At 46.0% G+C, this 20291-nt stretch overlaps 1 protein-coding gene across 1 annotated transcript in view; it reads right to left on the reverse strand.

Moving 5' to 3' along the window:
• OPN4 (opsin 4) overlaps window positions 1–20291 on the reverse strand; it is a 65933-nt gene that overhangs the window by 33434 nt on the left and 12208 nt on the right. Inside the window, 5 exon segments of the mRNA XM_084845599.1 lie at window positions 115–190; window positions 192–319; window positions 3267–3400; window positions 13073–13215; window positions 13561–13745. Coding sequence (XP_084701725.1) covers window positions 115–190; window positions 192–319; window positions 3267–3400; window positions 13073–13215; window positions 13561–13745 — 666 coding nt within the window.

Here is a 20291-nt window from a genome sequence, read left to right on the forward strand (position 1 = left end):
TTAAATATGTAAATCCTTTTTATTTGTCACCAACTCTCAAAGGCCATTATATAAAGTCCTGCATTTCCTCTCCCCATATTGGGTAACCAGATTTTTGAATTCTGTCTCACTTACTCCATCCAAAGAAGGGCAGGAGACTCCAAGCTAAGGAATACAGCCAGACTCCTAATAGGATTAGCAAAGTCTTCTTTCTTAGGCATTACTCCTATGGAGGCCAGGGGTTGTGTAATCACAAAATACCTTTCCAGGGCTATTACAGTTAGTGTGATCATGGAAGCAATGCCAAAGAGGGCACCACAGAAAGCATACAGCTCACAACCTTTTCAGAAAGAGCACAGCAGAGTTAGCAGACAGATTAAAAAAGCAAATGTTATTTTACTGTATTGTATTTACTTTCTTTTTATTTAATTCATGCATTTATTACATTTGCTTCTTCTCCTCCTTACCATTGCAGAGCAATGCCCAAGGCAGCACACAGCTAACATGGTTTAAGCATGATAAAACAACAGAAATAAAATAAGACAAAAGCACAAAAACACAGATTTGGGTGATCGTCTTATCTAAATCACATAATTTGAACCCCAAAGCTCACTGAAATAAAATAGATTTAATCCGTTAACGAAATGTCATCATGCTGGGGCAGAATGGATCTCCCTGGATTGGGCAAAGTTTGGGCATCACTACCAAAAAAACCCCCTTTCTGGCATACCCACCAACTCACTTCCATCAGCAATGGGACGCAGAGAAGAAGCTTCCCCCAGTGACCCGAATGGGTTGGAAGGCTGATGCTGGAGAAGGCGGCCCTTCATCTTTCTACCAATAGGCACTCAAGGAAGCTTACAACACAGTAGGCTAAAACAATATGGAACATTAAGAACTCTGAAATTAAAACCTCAAGGATATCAAAGCATGAAAGGAGTCATGATGCAGTCAAGTGGGTAGGTGACTGGAGTATCACGTGACAGGTGCTTCATGTGTTGCAGCCATAATGTCAGCTGAGCCATCATGTAAGTTTGCTTTGGGTTTGGTCAGTGAGCAGGCTGGATAGGAATGAGATGCCAGTGCGGTAACTGGGCTCCCATTCTGCTGCTGACTAAGGGGAAGACAGACAGACAGACAGACAGGGTCTCTAATATGGTGCCCGTGAGCACTAATGTGCCCATGGACACCTGGTGCCCGCCAGGCTCCCTGCCTCCCCTGATTTTTATTTTATTCCTTAATTTTTATTTTATTTTAAACTGGGAGACTGGCATAATGAAAAGCAAAGTGCTGCCCTCCAGCACCATTTTTATTTGGGTTTGTAACAGTGGTTTTGTGTGTCGAAGCTCAGACCCCATGTCTGCCTTTTCTTAGGTTCTTAGGCAAGTTACATTTCTTTTAGTCTCACCAGTTTGCCTTCTGGGAAATGAGTGTTTTGGGGCCAGTCATGCCTCCTGTGGCAGCCATTTTGTGAATGGGCAAGCCCCCATGGCAACTATTTTGTGAAAGCACTCACAGCACTCTAAAAATTCCAAATGTGCCCACAAACCAAAAAAAAAAAAAGGCTGGGGGCTCCTAAGTGTGGAGGAAGTGTGGTTTGAACATAGAATTGCTGCAATGAGGTATTCTGACCACCTCCATCACACTTCAGAATGTCTGTCTGACTCTCTTCAGAAATTACGCTCACATGTTCAGCATTGCTCCAGATGTCCAAGTGTACAATGCCAACATTTGTGGAAGCCTTTGCACGTACACCTGTATGCATGAAGGCTTCCCTACTACAACTGTTAAAGCTGTATGCATTGACACCAACGAGCAGGGCTAGTGGGTGTGTCTCTGCTCACATGTTGACTGAATGTGGGGGAGCCATGCCCCATGCCCGAAGAGGATGCCTGTCTACACCCTAAGGAGGTAAGGCTTTTAAGCAAGGAGTTCTCCTGGCCACTCGTCATGGTCAGCAGCCACTGAAAGCTTGGCAGAACAAGAAAGGTATTCTTCACTGATTTCTCAGAATTTAAAATGGACTGGAGCACTGACAAGTCTTAAATGCCCCTTGAAAACACTCCTGTTCACAAACGCTTTCCCTGACCCGTGAGGGACTCTGTTACTAACCTGTTCTTATTGTTTGTTTTTAAATGTTTTCATTCTTTATTACTTTATCTGGGTTATTATATTGTCATGCTGTGTACTACTTAGGGACTTTAATATATCCAGCAGTATAGAGGTATTGTAATAAATAAAATAAATGAGTAAAACTGGCCAAGGTTTGTCCCTGTGTAATGTGTGAAATGGCCTTTACTGAGCTCCCTAAAGGCCATTACACACATTGCACAGAGACAACGCTTGGTTTGTCATCAGGGATACACTCAACAAAGGAGCTGCAGCCAATCACAGCTCCCTTCTGAGTGGGCCTGCAGAATCCGCATGTTTATTGCACTCACACGTAAACACTGAACGGTGCACATGGTGACAGTGTTCTTGCGTGAAGTGGCTCTACGTTATAAACACAAGCGGTTCAGTGAAGGGGCTAAAAAAAGCAAGCTTCATCTTCAGATGTTCACTTCGTTTGCATGTTATGATGCAAGGAGAAGAGCAAAGAATGGGAAAGTGACACAGTTCCCACAAAGGCCTGACAAAGGGGATTTGCATGCCCTGATCTACACCAGGAGAGAGAGCCCTGAGAAATTTGAGGAGATTGGACATGTCTTTCTAGAACTATTTGGAAATCAATTTAAGCGAGAAATTAGCTGACAGGTTGCTACTGCACTGCCGCAGTGCAGAGAGCACAGATCTACTGCTTGACCTCTTCTTTTGCAAGGCCTTTTGCAATCTCCTACCCCTCCTTTTCATTCTCTCTTTTTCTCCCCCATCCTTTTTTTCTTCTTCCTCATCTCTGGGTTCAAAAGATGGACTGAGGGGGGCGGGGCAGGCCTTGCTGGTTTATGCCATATTACAGAGCAGCTTTCTCCAATGGCAATGCTGACTGGGGAGAATGGGAGTTGTACTCCAATACATCTGGAGAGCCCCAGGTTGGGGAAAGTGAATATATGTTTAGGGCTCTGGCTGGCAGAAAGGATGGGGAATGGGTAAGGGGAGAAGCAGACAGAAAACAGTTTGTACTTATTTGTTTTGAGAAACTGCCAATAAATCTTCAATGAACAATTTTTAAACAAGTTGTAAAACTTTCGATAACAATTGATTAAAAGAATAATAATCCCATCAGCAATGACAGACTTCAAGCCAGTCTATTCAGTCTGGACAATTTTGTAGAATTTATCGATACGTACCTTTCTCCCCAAATATCCATCGTTTGTTGAGGCTGTTGGTGAAGAAAACCAGACATTGAGTGATGGACATTAGGAAATCACTAACAGCCAGGTTGATAATGAACATGCTGGCGGGAGTGCGGAGGCCTTTGCTCCTGTAAGCAAAGAGAAGAGAAGGAACACTAGTAATGCTCAAGGGGAGCAGCTGTTATTTTTCTTTGCCTCAAAGACTCAGTGGCTTCACTTGGATCAAAACGGAGCCACAAACTGACAAAATATATCGATTCTGATTTTCTCCTAACACCATCATCCTGCCCATCTGATCTGTTGATGTATCCAGAGAGAAGCCTTAGAGCAGGGGGCCCCAATGTGGCACCTGTATGCGCCATTGTGCCAATGGCATCCACAAGCACCTCCAATGGCACCCGAATTTTTAAAAACAATTGTTTCCACTTTTTAAAATATACATACATGGATTTGTATGAAATGCATACAGCTTTCTATCAGTTATACATGGGCTTCTGCAAAAGTGGACCAAACATCCAAATAAGTACCCATTTGAAGGTGGCATCTGCAGTCAGGGCCAGAAGTATTGGAACAAGGATAACTGTTTTGGCAGTTGGCCTCTGTACACCACTACATTGAAGTTGAAAGGAAACACACCCAGATGGGAGCGAAGTCAGGACTTTCAGCTGTAATTTGAGGGTTTGACAAAAGTGGGACACTAACCATTCAGGAGGTACAGCCAGTGGCATACCCCCCCCATCGTTGGTGGTTCATAAGTAATGGAACAAACCAACATCATTTCAAACTTAAGGATCGCCTTTAATACTTGGATGAAAATCCTTTGCAGTCAATGACTGCCTGAAGTCTGGAACCCATGGACATGACCAAATGCTGAGTTTCCTCCCACGAAATGTTTTGCCAGGCCTTTACTGCAGCTGCCTTCAGCTGCTGCTTGTTTATGGGTCAGTTTGGCAGCATTCGGCTGAATCTGAGCAGAAAGTATAGCCCTATACACTTCAGAATTCAGCCTGCTGCTTTTATCAGCAGTCAGGTCATCCATAAACACCAGTGACCCGGTTCCATTGGCATTCATACATGCCCAGGCCATAACACTGCCTCCACCATGTTTGACAGATGATGAGGTATGCTTTGGATCATGGGCTTTTCCTTTCCTTCTCCATACTTTTCTCTTCCCATCATTCTGGTGCAAGTTTATCTTGGTTTCATCAGTCCAAAGATTCTTATTCCAGAACTGGGCAGGCTTTTTTAGGTGTTTGCTGGCAAAGGCTAATCTGGCCTGTCTGTTCTTGAGCGTTACCAGTGGTTTGCACCTTGTTGTGAAGCCTCTGTATTTACATTCATAAAGCCGCCTCTTGACTGTAGATGTTGACAACGACATGCCTACCTCTGCAAGAGTGTTCTTGTCCTGGCTAGATGTTGTGAAAGGGTTCCTCTTCACCCTAGGCAGAATTCTGCGGTCATCCACTTTAGTTGTCTTCTGTGGTCTTCCAGGCCTTTTGCTGCTGCCGAGCTTGCCAGTTAATTCCTTCTTTTTCAGGAAGTCTCAAAATGATGTGTTGGCCACTCCCAATGTTTTTGCTATCTCTCTGATGGGTTTATTTGGTTTCCTCAGCCTAATGATGGCCTCCTTCACTCGCGTGGACACCTCTTTGGACCTCATGTTGGGAGTTCCAGTGAACAGCTACCAAATGCAAATATAACACCCAGAACCACCTCCAGGCCTTTTATCTGCTTGATTGGTCATGGGGTACCCAAGAAACAGGCCACACCTGGCCATGCAGCTGCTTGTCAGCCATTAGTTCCATTACTTATGAGCCACCAACGATGGGGGGGGGGTGTATGCCACTGGCTGTGCTTATTGAATGGTTAGTGCCCCACTTTTGTCAACCCCTTGAATTACAGCTGAAAGTCCTGACTTTGCTCCCATCTGGGTGTGTTTCCTTTCAACTTCAATGTGGTGGTATACAGAGGCCAACTGCCAAAACAGTTTATTTATTTATTAATTAAATTTATTAATCGCCCATCTGGCTGGTCACCCAGCCACTCTGGGCAATGTACAACATATAATAAAACAGTTTAAAATAATATAATTCTACAATAAAAACTTTGTCTAAAATACTCTAACCCACCCCAAATGCCTGCCTGAACAACCACGTTTTTAATGCACGGCGGAAGCTCATTAAAGAGGGGGCATGATGGAGTTCTTTGGGAGGGAGTTCCACAGAGTGGAGGCCACCACAGAAAAGGCCCTCTCCCTCGTCCCCACCAGTCTAGCTGTCCTGGCTGATGGGACAGAGAGAAGGCCATCCGAGGCTGAACTTGTTAAGTGGCCTGTCTGGTGTTGCTGGAGGCGCTCCTTAAGATAGGCTGGGCCAGAACCATATAGGGTTTTAAAGGTCAAAACCAACACCTTGAATTTGGCCCAGATAACAACTGGTAACCAGTGCAACTCCTTCAGCACTGGAGTGATGTGATCTTGCCGGCGGCTGCCTTTAATCAGGCGAGCCACTGCGTTCTGTACCAGCTGCAGCTTCCGAACCGTCTTCAAGGGTAACCCCACGTAGAGCGCATTACAGTAGTCTAAACAAGAGGAGACCAGGGCATGTACTACCGATGGGAGCAGATGGTCGGGAAGGAAGGGGCGCAGCCGCCGTATCAGATGGAGTTGGTACAGCGCTGTTCGGCTCACGGCTGACACCTGAGCCTCCATGGACAGCTGGGAGTCCAAAATGACCCCCAGGCTGCGGACCTGGTCTTTCAAGGGTAGCCGTACCCCATTCAACACCAGGTCAACATCCCCCAGCCTCCTCTTGTCTCCCACCAAAAGTACCTCGGTCTTGTCGGGGTTCAGCTTCAGCTTATGCCTCCCCATCCAGCCACTTACCATCTCCAGACATTTGGACAGGGATTCTACGGCCAACCTTGGTGAAGATTTGAATGAGAGGTAGAGCTGCGTGTCATCCGCATGCTGATGATACTGCATCCCAAACCTCCTGATGATAGCCCCCAGCAGCTTCACATAGATGTTAAATAGCTTCGGGGAGAGGATGGAACCCTATGGCACCCCACAAGTGAGTGGCCATGGGTCCGAAAACTCCTCTCCCAGTGCTACCCTCTGGTACCTGCTGGAGAAGAAGGACCGGAACCACCGCCATACAGTGTCTCCAATGCCCAACCCCTCCAGGCGGTCCAGGAGGATACCGTGGTCAACGGTATCAAAAGCCGCTGAGAGGTTGAGGAGAACAAGGAAGGAGCATTCACCCCTATCCAGAGCCCTCCTCATATCATCCACCAAGGCGACCAAGGCCGTTTCTGTCCCATGCCCAAGCCTGAAGCCCGACTGAAATGGGTCTAGATAATCGGTTTCTTCCAAGTGTGCCTTCAACTGCATCGCCACCACCCGCTCCATCACCTTGCCCCAAAATGGCAGATTTGAGACTGGGCGAAAGTTGTTCAAAACTTGGGGATCCAAGGAGGGCTTCTTTAAGAGCGGTCTTACCACTGCCTCCTTGAGGGCTGATGGCATCACTCCCTCAAGGGAGGCATTTACCACCGCTTTGATCCCCTCACCCAGTCTCTCTGCAGCCTTGTTGTCCTTGTTCCAATATTTCTGGCCCTGACTGTATATGCCACCTTTTCAAATATTGAAAATGTTGTAAGGTCCTCAGTCCATTACATTTTTGGAGGTGAGTGTTTATCCTTCCAGTGTTGTAATATCAGGCTTTTAGCTGTCAAAAGAGTGCAGAGAATCTATTTACATTGACCATTTGTTAATTTCCATGAAACAGGTAAATAATTTAAAAGAGCATGTCCCTCAGGGAATATTAAAGACTGTTCCAGTACAAACCTTTTCCGTGTAATAACCTCCCCGCTAAAAAACTACTGGACATTGCCAAAACATATGTTTTAAAAAAGCATTAGCTGTATTGCACTGCCAGCAATTACTTGAATTATATAATCCCTTATTAAGAGATGTTGCGGTGTCCAATAGACACAAAGCAAACATTTTTGCTAAATAAGCCACAGCCTAAGAACCATAAACACAACAGGCAGACACCAAAGCAGCGACCACTGATTAGGCATTTTGTGGTGATGCCCACAGCAATATATCAAATTCCTAAATGTGCCCACGGGTCCAAAAAGGTTGTGGAACCCCTGACCTAAAGAGGTACAAACACGATATGATGAGGACCTGCTTTCCCCATTGTTAATCCCCAGCATAGATTCTCTCTAGTGAAATAAGAATACTTAGCACTGATGTAGCGCAGGGGTGGGAAACATATGGTCCTTCAGATGCTGTTAGACTCCACTTCCCATCAGCCAGGATGGCCAATGATCAGGGATGATGAGAGTGGTAGCCCAGCAACTTCAGGCCTCAGGTTCCCTGTTCCTGATGTAGCTCATTACAGCATTCACACTCCACACAGCACTCCATCCCACTGATTTTAAAAACAACCCTGTAAGGTACGTCAGTAGAGATGCACCAAGGGTAGGCAACCTGGTGCCCTCCAGATGTTTTGGATTACAACTACGATAAATCAGGGATGGATGGGGATTATGGGAATTGTAGTCAAAAACTACAATTTGTGGGGCACCAGATTTCCTACCCCTACGTTACACGTTCTCCACATCTCCCAATGGTCAGAATTCCAGGGGCAATACCACAAACAGCCACACTGAACATTCAAAAGAAGCAGCAAGACAGAAAATTCAAGGGCTTTAATGTGCTTCTCAACCTTGTCTGGAGGGGGCGGGGTAAATATCCCCCTGATTTCGAGGCCCAGAAGTGTGGGGAGGCAAAGCATGAATCCTTTGTGCTTCTTCTCCCAAATGCTTCTCTTGAGAACCTTAGTTGGTCCTTGGAGACCTATCCTCCATGTATTCATTCAGCCCTTTAAAGCAAGGATGCTGTTGCCCCACTACAAGCTGGGAGGCAATGTGTCCCAAAGACTCATTGTGGTTCATGTGAAAAAGTGCCTCTTTTGTGGCCAGGAACGATGTGTGTACGTGCCATGGTATATCATGATATAGGTGTCCCCTTGGCTTGCCTTGATTTACAGTTGCTTTCTGTTGCCTTTCCTTGCAAGTGCTCAGTGTCCCCAGCCCCACCAGATCCTTTTGAATGCTTGTAAAATTATCACAAAAAAGCAAGTGGATTAAGTGAATCCCCTTATATCCACCCTATGATCCCTCTACCCCTTGTGAACCTCCATCTTCCCCTTCTCAAAAACATATGTGGTGGCAAGACAAGGTTAGCGACAGCCAGTTCTCTCCCTCTCTCTCTGCACCTGTACCCCTTTCTGGCTTTCTTCACATGGAGCTTTTATCCTGCGATTGAGATTGCTCCTTTGCGGAAGTTTGCGGGCTCTTTACACGACACCGTGATCATTCAAGGCGTCTCCTGCACTAAATGCCCTTTGTTCCGTGTTTAAATGGATTGCAAATAATGAGCTACCAAATTACTCCACTTATGTTCTGCTTGAGTTCCCTCCGTGAAAAGAGGAAAAGCAGCAAAAAGAGGAGCGAGATCATTGAAAGATAATGGAAGACTCAGATATGGGGAGGAGGAGGGGGAAAGGGGAAGGGGGAAAGGAAGTGGGTGAAAAAGGGAGTCATTGTGATCCTGCATTTAAAACAGAAGCAGAAGGCCCCATTTTAAATGCAGGATTTTAGGCTGGTGTAGAGATGCCCTCTGTGTTGGATCACCTAGAAGAAACTTGCTATAGCAGCAGCCAGGTGCATGGAGAAATGTAGTTCTCCAGGGCTCCTGAATCCAGTGGATTTGAGAGCCCTGGAGAAATAAATTTTTTAGGGAGTCCTGAGCTCCTGTGTCCAATGGCACCACAATGGGAGAGCGGTTGGGGGGAAACCTTACTGATGCTGCTGCTCCTGTCCCTGTCCTGCCACCGGGTTAATTTGGAAGAAGGGAAAGGAAGTGAGCATTGGAGGAGGAACAGTGGAGGCAGGGCTGGCTGACCAGCAGGGCAGGGAGTGTGGGGTGTGCAACCCCAATACAATGCCAGGCCTGGGCTTTGAAGAGTCTGGGCTCCCCACAGATTGGGGTGAGTCTTGTTGATCTTGGGGAGTTCCTATTTTGGGCTCCTCAGAGTTGAACTTCAGCCCCATCTTTATGACAGAGATGGCCAACTTCTATATTGTGGGAAGCCTCTCTATTCTGAAAACAGTGATATGAGCACCAGAAGTAGACTGTTTTACCCTACAAACTCAGCTCTTCATGAGTGATCAGGCTTCCAAGAAGGAGGCTGCCGTCTAACATAACAGGCTGCTCACTTGTGGAGCAATGCATTTAGGCATAGCATTGCCTACAAACATGTACATTGACAGGTTACGTATAAGATACAAAGATAATGCCACAACGAAGTGTAGTATATCGCTTTCGTACAACTTGAAAACATTTTCTTTTCCTTACAAGTGAAATGGTGGGCAAACTTCTTACCATACATTGATCAAATTTGGCAGGGCCACTAGAGGATGGATACAATTACCAGCTCTTGCCATACTCTCTACCATGCCTAGATCCAGCTCCAGCCAGGAGCTTCCCTCTCTCCAGCTGAGGCCATCTGACGGATAGGAATCTTAGCACAATCTAAGATTCAGTTCTATGACCCGCAGAATTACCAACTGCTAAAATTTGTAACCAAGAACTAGTGCATGAGTTTACTTTTTTTCCTCCTCCCCCCCAATCCCTTTTCCTTTTGTGTCATGTCCTTTAGATTGTGAGAGTCACTGAGGGCAGGGATTGTCTTATTATTGATCTTCGTAAGCCATTCTGGGAATCTTTTTTGACTGAAGAGTGGAGCGAAAAATGCTTTAAATAAATACAGTATGTGCTCATGCAGCACCATGGACTACATGGACAAGCTTTTGTCGCTACCTCAGTGACAAAGATAGAATGTGTGCCTCTTTATGCTGTTGCTTTGCTCTACTGCTCCCTGATGCTGGCGATTAACAGAAAATTAAAGTAGATGGATGGATTTTCTGCATCTGGGTCATGTTGAATTGGGAGGGCATTTTCCACTGCTGGCCAGATTAGCAGCAGCTTCCAAATCTAGGGATTAAACCAAATGATTTTATATTGCCTGAAACATTTTAGTTTGCATTTCTTGCCCAAGCCATGAATCCAATGCAGAAAGCCTCATCCTCTGTGCTATTCCTCTAACACCCTACACTATTTGAGAAAAACAAGGAGCTGGATCAAATGATTTGCATGGCCGTGACTTCAGTGTGGTTCATAGAATGGGCCATGGAATCTGAGCCTGCTTCAAAATCTGAAGGACATCTCCTTTCATATTTGTAGCAACAACAAGGACATGCTTCTGGGCCTCATGGTTGTGAAGAAATAGAAGTGAGGTAGGGTGATCAAAGGACACTGGTGGTAGTAAAAGTAGGGTGGCCAAGTGTCCTATTTTACAGAGAACAGTCCTCTGTTTGGAGAGCTGGCAGAAGACAATGCTCAATTTGAAGGTGTCCTTTATTTGAAGAGGTGTCCAGTCCAAGCCTGGTTTAAAGTAAAAAAAAAAAAAGCTTAAGAAGGGAGAGCAGGTGCTCATCAGCAGTGAACACCTGGATAACAGACTAAGCAGGCACACAGGTCACCTACTCAAGTCTTCTTTACCAAGGTCATATGCAAATGCTATTCAAAGTGGTGCCTTCTTTTTCGATGATGGATTTCCTGTTTTTTGCCATGTGTAAGCGGTCACCACCTTAAGTAATAGTCAAATTGTAATGAGGCCGGTTCTATTTGTATAGTGAGGCCATGTCACAGTTGCTTATTCCTGGCTTATTCTCTTGAGGTCTTGACTAGTGATGGGCGAACTTACCCCAGGTGAATTCGTTATTGCCTTGGATAATAACAAACTCACCCATGTAAGCTTGGATGAGAATTTTCCCTTAAAACAAACTCTTGTTCCATGTAAGCAAGCTTTTGTGAATGTGCAATATTGAAGTGCATCTTGGGACCTGTAGCTTGGAAATGCATAGTGCATCATGACGTTATGTGTGACCAAGTTGTGTACCCCCTTCCTGATTCGGTGTTTTCATGTGGCCTGCTGATGTGATGTGATGTCTACTCACCATTGCTGATCACCGGAAAATGGAGGAGAGAAGAAGATGGATCTGCAGAGTCCTTCTTCTCCTCCTTGAGGAGCCAGAGATGTGACAACGATGGTGAAGGAAGTAGAGATGGGTGCACCAGGTCATTTGAGGGTACACCAACCAAGCTGGCGCATGCGCAGAAATGGCATTGTTTAGATGTAGACTGTGCATGTTCAGAAGCTCATGATCAATTCTGAACTTAACAGCGAATTCATAAAATGCTGGTCCAGGCTCATTAAAAAGGTGAACATTACCAATGGGCATTCATTCAACCAGTGAGTTGACTAGTTAAGAAATTCAGCGGCATCACTAGTCTTGACTCCAGACCTATTGAGCATAGAGTGTGCCTTCTCAGTGGCTGCTCTCCATCCCATGCCTCCTCTAGCCTAGTTCTCTCCCTGGGGTGGTAAACCTTAGTCTGGGCTATACCAGTTCAGACTGCAGGTGAGGGCTCACATGACAGAATGTTTCTCCATGCAAAAACTTGCACTGCTTATAGAAAACTAGCATGTCAGGCAAAAGGCTAAAGTCAACACTTGCCCTTGAAATCCAGTTTTCTAAGTGGTGGTGAGGGGGTTTGTTTTTAGATATGGAGGAGCATTCACTCACAGGTTTACTACTTCAGTGAGAGGTAGCCCTCTGTCACTAAAAAAAATAAATTTAAAAATCCAGTTTCTAAAATGCATGTATGTGTCAGAGACCAGTCTTCCCTAAGCTGGTGCCCTCCACATGTGTTGGAGTGCAACTCCCATCATCCCCAGGCACTCCAACACATCTGGGCAAGCTTGGGAAAGGCTGATCTATAGAAGCACAGCATCCAGGATATTTAGCACACAATCTAAACTCCTTGAATATGACATAACATTCTACATTTGTCATAAGAAGACCCATTTTCAGTTGGGTGTACCTCATTTCAAAGGCTGCAAAACTCTTCTGGAATGGAAACATTGATTCCTCCACTGCTTTCTTAAATGCTTTCCTTTAAACAAATGCACACTGTTTATATAGTTAGCTATTTCAAGGGCTTCTGAAGAACTCACATTGCATTACACTTTAACAAAATACAATACAAGCAAAGTGCCCTGCGGAAATACAGAATGAGCCAATGCCAGCCTAACTTTGATTCCTCTCAAACAGGAATGCCTTACAATGTCTCCAATGTCTGAGGGTCTCTGGTACTGCTAGCATGAAAATCTGTCTTGAGGAATATCTCAGATGGCCACTTACACATCGCCAAAGAGGAGATGCAGTACCCCAAAAAGAGGACAGAAGAGGCCACAGATTTGCATAACATTTGCATATGCTAATTTATATGTATAGATGCCAATTTAGCACTATTTTAGTGGAAAGGCAGGATATACATTCAATAAATATATAATTAATAAAGAAAATGTAGGAAGAATTACTATAATTTAAATAGAAATATAGTACATCTCCCCATAATGGGGAAGACTGTGATCAGGACACCTCTGTGACTGCGCAGTCTGCTGTCCAGGTGCTAACTTGGATAACTTTAAGGTCCCTGATGGGCAGCTTTAATGCTCCAGCTCTCCTTTCTTCAGGTCCTTTTTCTTTGAAACTGACGTGGACCAGACAGCCTTTCAAAAAGAGGGATGTCCTCTTTGAAGGAGGACATATGGCCACCCTAGGAATATTAGGCAGCAGAAAGTAACGGCACTGGATACCTGCAGAAAGCATAGATGACCAGGAGATTACCAAGACTTCCTGTGATCCCGACTGCAAGAATGACAGCCCCAATGGCATCGTGAGCGTGGGCCGACACATCCACAGTTGGGAAAGGGTGCGGGACATTCAGCATTGTCAGCTCCTATAGGGAAAAAAAGAATGGCAGAAATTCACAAGGGCATGCCAACCAAATACCTGTCACTGAAGGGTAGGCATACTAACACATGCCAGGGAGAGAGAGAGAGAGAGAGAGAGAGAATAGTATCAATATCTGGACTGAACAAATATTTCAGAGAAACTAATTCCTTCCAAAATTGTATTTCTTTTTCACTCAGCTTTTGAACACAAACATTGTAGCTATGGTTGAAATGCTTGAGTCAAAGAGCTATTTATGTTTGCATTCTCACTTGATGAGAGCCTGGAATTTATGTAAAAGAAAGGCCAAAAGGACCCCTCGACACCCCCCCCCCCAACATCGGCCACTCACTATGTTCAAGCACATCTTCACAGCCATTTGCTTTATTAAAGCGTTGAAATGAGAGATTCCGACAGTGCTGAATTCTGTGTCCAGTTCTGTGACCCCTGGGGGAGGACCATAGCTCGGTCTCATTAAGTTCCCAGCATCTTCAAGTACAGCTAGTAAAGACTCCTGTATGAAACCCTGGAGAGCTTCTGCCAATCAGTGGAATGTAGACCAGGAGTGGGCAGAAGACAGATCTCAAGATGTTATGGGCTTCAACTCCCAGAAGCCCCTGCCAGCATGACCAATGGTCAGGAGTGCTGGGAGATGAAGTGCAAAACATCTGGAGTGCAAAACATTTCTTCCCACCACTGGAGCAGACAATCCTGAACTAGATGGATCAGTGGCTTGATTCAGGATGAAGCAGGTCCCTATGTTTCAATGCCATATTCTGTGACTTTTCTGATCTTACAAATGACCAAACTAGACATGCATGGGAACTGCATTACATTAAACACATGTATGCTCCATTCACAGATAAAGCTATTGGGTGCTATGGAAATCAAATGAATAAATAAAACAGACAAATAAAGCAAGGGTGTGGGGCTACACTTTACACAAAGGAAATGCACAAGCGGGGGCAGCCTGTCCATATGGGCGACCTACGCAGTCGCCCAGGGTGCCAAGTTAAGTGGGGCATCAAATTCAAGGGAAGAAATACCCCCCCCAATAAATAAAATAACAGATGTCATTATTTCAAGTCCCATGGAATATAGCTGAGGCTATGGAGGTGAGTGAGGGACTGGCTGGGGATGGTGGGGCTAAAGCAGGCCTTTGGGACCTGGTCCTCCCTCAGGCGACATGGGATAGCCTCCTGCTCCACTGCTGCTCCCAGTCAGAAGCAGAGAGTGAGAGGCTCCCCTGAGAGCAGCTGCTTCCTTTGCCCTCAGAGGGCTGAGCCTGGGGGCTGGTGGAGCCTTATTGCCATGTCACTCTGAGGATGCAACCGGGACCCTTCTTCCAGGGACCTCCCTTGGGAATTGTGGATGGGACTTCGCAGAGTGGACAGCTGTGCCTGTCTCCTTCGTTGTTTTTATGAGATGCTCTGTGCTGACACAGTGCTTAGTTTAACCCCTCCCCCATTTTGGGCATGTTTTATTATAAATGAAGACATGTGTTTGGGGTGGGGGGTTGCCTCTTCATTAAGCGGAAAATAGGGGCAAAATGTTTCTCAGTTTACCAAAAACCTCAGCTTAGATCTGCCCTTGGGGGTGGGGGTGCCTAGGTCGCCAGTTGCTGGCCGTTAGTCTAGGGTCGCCCTTGTTCACAGAACAAGGGAGTAAAGCACGCCCCCCCCCCACCTTACCTCATTGCTTCTCTATAGATTTTCTCCCTATCCAGCTCACTTCCCATATCAGCCGATTGGGTGTGTGTGGCGGGGGGACACACTGCTTAAAAGCAGTAGAGTGAGGTAAGGTGGGTGAGGGAACAGATTAGGGCCAAGGATCAGCGTGGTTGGGCACTTGCTGAGGGCCCACACTCCAGCAGGGGGCCCACTGACAAGCGCCCCTCCTGTTCTCCATTGCAACCTGCTTCTTGCTCTGGCCCAGGCAATCGTGGTGGCGAGAAGGAGGAGGAGATGCCACTGCCTGCTTGCTCACTGGCTCTCTGCCTGTCAAGTGAGCAAGTGGCAGCAATGAGGAAAAGGAGGAGCAACAACAACAGCAGGTGACAATGGCGGTGAAAAGGTAGACTCATTAAAGGAAGGGACCCATTAAAGGTGCCTTGCCCTATGACACACCCCCCCCCTAAACCTGGAGCTGGCACGGCACTGGGTCAGATTTTGCTTCCTTCTCCTACATCCTCCTTTTTTAGCTCAGTATGGTCTCCTCTGAATATGGCTGCTCCAAGGCAGCAGTCTTTCCCACAGAAATGCGGCAAAGCTGTTTCCTGAAACCAAAGGCCACGCTCAGCATGCCTCTGTAGTCCCGAGCATTGCCAGCCCTGCTGTCTGAGCTCCTTTTTAAGGTGCAGATTCCAGTGACTGAACCTGTGGCCTTCTGCATGCAAAGGAGGTGCTCTGCCACTGAGCTGTGCCCCCTCCCAAGCTCAGCACATCACTCCACCACCAGGTGGAATCTAAACCTTCTACCCGACATAGAAGGTTTAGATTCAAGTGGGTTTTTGTCCCACTGACTCCATTCAAAATGCATCGAATCACAGGGTTTGCATCACATTGCAAATCGGGCTCTCTTGTTTTCTTCATGTTTGGATATGCAAAGAACATGTCAATGAAGAATTGCCCTTGAGAAAATGTGTGATCTTTGGGGAGCTTCCTGCTCTCTAGAAGAATCCCATACACACTCTCCCGCTTTCTATGCAGACAGGGAAAACACAAGTTTAATGTACACACATTTGCCCCACATATCTAGCTCTGCCCCAACAGAACTAATTCAGTTCTCGGTCGGTTCCCTACTGTGCCCTTCCTTTGCCTGCCATTTGGCTGACCATCACCCCTTTCCTCAACACCTGATCATTTTTAACAGTAAAATAATATTAAAGCCAAGGAACTCAGAAGTTTGTTAATTGGAGATATCAAGGGAACGTTTTGTGCAAAAATGGGCATGATAAAGGACAAAGAAGGCAGGGACCTAACAAAAGCAGATGAGATTAAGAAGAGGTGGAAAGAATACACAGAAGAACTATACAGGAAAGATCTGAATGTCCCTCATAGCGATGACAGTGTGGTCACTGAACTTGAGCCGGACATCCTAGAGAGTGAAGTCAAGGGGGCCTTAGGAAGCATTACTAACAACACAGCTAGCGGAGATGACAGTATTCCAGCTGAGCTATTTAAAATCCTAAAAGAAGATGCTGTTAAAGTGCTGCACTCAATATGCCAACAAATTTGGAACACTCAACAGTGGCCACAAGACTGGAAAAGGTCAGTTTACATTCCAATTCCAAAGAAGGGCAATGCCAAAGAGTGTTCAAACTACCGTACAATTGTGGTCATTTCACATGCCAGCAAGGTTATGCTCAAAATCCTACAAGCTAGGCTTCAGCAGTATGTGAACCGAGAACTACCGGAAGTACAAGCTGGGTTTCAAAGAGGCAGAGGAAGTAGAGATCAAATCACCAACATTCGCTGGATCATGGAGAAAGCAAGAGAATTCCAGAAAAACGTCTATTTCTGCTTCATTGACTACGCTAAAGCCTTTGATTGTGTGGATCACAACAAAGTGTGGCAAATTCTTAAAGAGATGGGAGTACCAGACCACCTTACCTGTCTCCTGAGAAACCTGTACAAGGGACAAGAAGCAACAGTAAGAACCGGACATGGAACAACCGATTGGTTCAAAATTGGGAAAGGAGTACGACAAGGCTGTATATTGTCGCCCTGCTTATTTAACTTATATGCAGAGTACACCATGAGAAACACTGGGTTGGATGAATCAGAGGTCGGAATTAAGATTGCTGGGAGAATTATCAACAACCTCAGATATGCAGACGATACCACCCTAATGGCAGAAAGCGAAGAGGATCTCAAGAGCCTCTTGTTGAGGGTGAAAGAGGAGAGTGCAGAAGCTGGTTTGAAACTCAACATTAAAAAAAACTAAGATCATGGCATCTGGCCCCATCACTTCCTGGCATATAGAAGGGGAAGAAATGGAAGCAGTGACAGATTTTATTCTCTTGGGCTCCAAGATCACCGCAGACGGTGACTGTAGCCATGAAAGTAAAAGATGCTTGCTCCTTGGGAGGAAAGCTATGGCAAACCTAGGCAGCATAGTAAGAAGCAGAGACATCACCTTGCCGACAAAGATTCGTATAATCAAAGCTATGGTTTTCCCAGTAGCAATGTATGGCTGTAAGAGCTAGACTCTAAGGAAGGCTGAGCGCCAAAGAATTGATGCTTTCGAACTGTGGTGCTGGAGAAAACTCTTACGAGTCCCCTGGACTGCAAGGAGGTCAAATCAGTCAATCCTAAAGGAAATCAACCCTGAGTGCTCATTGGAAGGCCAGATACTGAAGCTGAAGCTCAAATATTTTGGCCACCTAATGCGAAGAGAAAACTCCCTGGAAAAGACCCTGATGCTGGGAAAGATTGAAGGCAGAAGGAGAAGGGGATGGCAGAGGATGAGATGGCTAGATAGCATCACCGATGCAATGAATATGAATTTGAGCACACTCCGGGAGAGAGTGGAGGACAGGAAGGCCTGGCGTGCTATGGTCCATGGGGTCACGAAGGGTCGGACATGACTTAACAACTGAACAACAACAGTTATGCCACACCTGTCACAGTTCTTCAAAGCATCCTCCTTCATAACGGAGACACTTTTTTTAAAAAAGGAGGGTTTGCATCCAGGGGCATCTCTACACCACAGTTTTGTAATGCAACTGTTATTTCTCATTCATGGTATTTTGCGGGTGCTTTACATGACGTTGTGTTTCTCCAGTGGTTTCCCGCCTTTTCCTCCTGTCTATCCCATGTTATTTCCAAATGGGAAAAATGCAGTATTTTTTTCAACCCGCACATAGGAGAGCCATGGCCTGCCTGTGTACTTCTCCTGTAGAGCAAAAAAACCACTTTGTTTGGGGTTGTTGGGGACGCGATCATGATGACGACGGCAGGGTGGTGGGCATGTCAGTATACTGACCTGCTGGCTTGCTGCCATGCCAGCTTGCCACCGTGCCATGACTAAATGCAATGCACCAACTTTTGCTCCCGACCTCGGTTGCTTACTCCACAACACAGAATGGCCAGCAGTTCGCCGGGAAGCTGGTGCCTACGGGGGCGGGGTTTGGGCAGTTTGGTGGAGGTTGCTGTCCACCCACATTGCATGTCAATCACAACCAAACCACCAGTAATCTGCAAGGGAGGGAAATGGGCAGGAACCAGGGAGGAAATTTCGCAATGCCCCCAGTATGTGTAATGGCTTTTCACGGAAAAGAAGCCACTCCATGAAAAAGTAAGGAAGGGAATAAAATGAGATAGAAACAACTGTGTAAAGGAGCCTGATCTAATCCCATGATGGAATCAGATGGAGAAAGCCCTGGTATTGATGCAGATTTCTGCCCCTGTGTGATGAACCCCCAGGTTTAAACTGGATAAACGATGCCGGGAGAAGCGGACTTCCCTGCCCTCTCCTTCCCATGGCAGCCCCTGCAACCCCCTGAAAATGCTGCACAGCCTGCTGCCCCTGCTGAATGGGGTGAGCTGTGGTGTACGTGGGAGGGATCCCCCATAAATTGGGTGGAGAGACCTTCCGTTTGCAGAAGGCAGATCCTGGATCCATCCCAACATGCCTTACGATGTTCTACATCCTTCTCCAACCTGGTGCTCTCCCCACCATTCCATGCTCGTGCTGGGAGTTGTAGTTCAACATATCTGGAGGGTGCCTGGTTCAGGCGGGCAAAACTCTGCCATCCCATGTATTTTTTTTATGCCTCACCTCTCAAATGAACACCATCAAATGCATCTAGTCTAGAGAGACTAAACAAAACAAAGCTTAGTTGCAGGAGTTGGGTGGCATGTCTGGATAAAGGTCACGAGGCCACCGTATTCCTCAAGCCGAGAAAAAAGAGAGAGGTGTGCGGTGGGGGGAGAGAAATTCCTGCATCTGAGGCTTCAGGCCACTTGGTGCCAGTATACCTTCACTGTATTGATAGGAGGTTAAGATGGCATTCAAGCTACAGCGCCATCAGTCTAAGAATCCAAACTCACCTTACAATGCCACAGAAAGCAAACCGTGATGAAACATTGAAACATTTCAAATCGCTCTCGTGACAACAAGAAAAGAAAATGCAGGGAACAGTTCTTTCTTTTTAAATAGCCTTTATCCAAGCGGGTTCTCTGGGGTCCTTCTGTATGAACAGGCTTTTACTCGCAAGACAAAAAGCTGTTTGCTCATGTCACTGACGGGCGGGCAGGCAGGGAGGCAGCGTGCCAACCCCAGTGCTCCCAGAAGTCCAAACCCCACCACAAGGCTATGGCTTAAAACAGCCTTCCCCAACCTGGGGCCCTCCAGATGTGTTGGACTACAACCCCCATCCTCCCCAGCCTGGTGTAAAGAATGCTTGTTAAAATGAGCTCCAAGCAAAACATTAAAGCTGCAATCCCATACCTGGAAGTAAGCCCCGTTGCTTTCAGTGGGACTTACTTTTAGAGTACACATTAATAGGATTGTTCTGTAAAACTTCATTCTAAACGTACAAAAACCACACAGCAGCAAAACATTAATTACCCACACACACACACGCACACAAACTAAAATATGAGCTATACCTTTCCTTGCTCACTGAGGATTTCCAAAATCTGAGGCAGTTTCATAAGCAGCAGTTAAATCTGTCTTCACAGCTCTCATGTCTGAATTTCTAATGTACAGCCTACATAGTATTTGGGCCCAGGGCCAGACCAAGACATTTAGTTGCCTGAGGCAAAGGACACATTTCACATATAGAAGGACTATATAGCAGAAAGCAGGCCACTTTCCCCTACACACACCCACACTTCAAAGCAGCATACCTAGCAGACTGTCTTGCCTTATATACACCCATCCAACCCTTGAGAACATATGAGGACCAATAGAATGTTGTCAGGTTACAGCACGTAAGCGGGCCTTCTCAGTAGTGGCACCCACCCTCTGGAACACTCTCCCACATGCGGTTCAAGAGACAGAAACCATGGTAAGTTTCCAATGCCTCTTGAAAACCTACTTGTTTACACAGGCTTTCCCCGACATGTAATGGGTTAT

Source organism: Heloderma suspectum, chromosome 3 (genome assembly GCF_057233095.1).
Source record: "Heloderma suspectum isolate Gila_16-S chromosome 3, 16-S_ref, whole genome shotgun sequence".
In the NCBI taxonomy this organism is placed as follows: Eukaryota; Metazoa; Chordata; class Lepidosauria; order Squamata; family Helodermatidae; genus Heloderma; species Heloderma suspectum.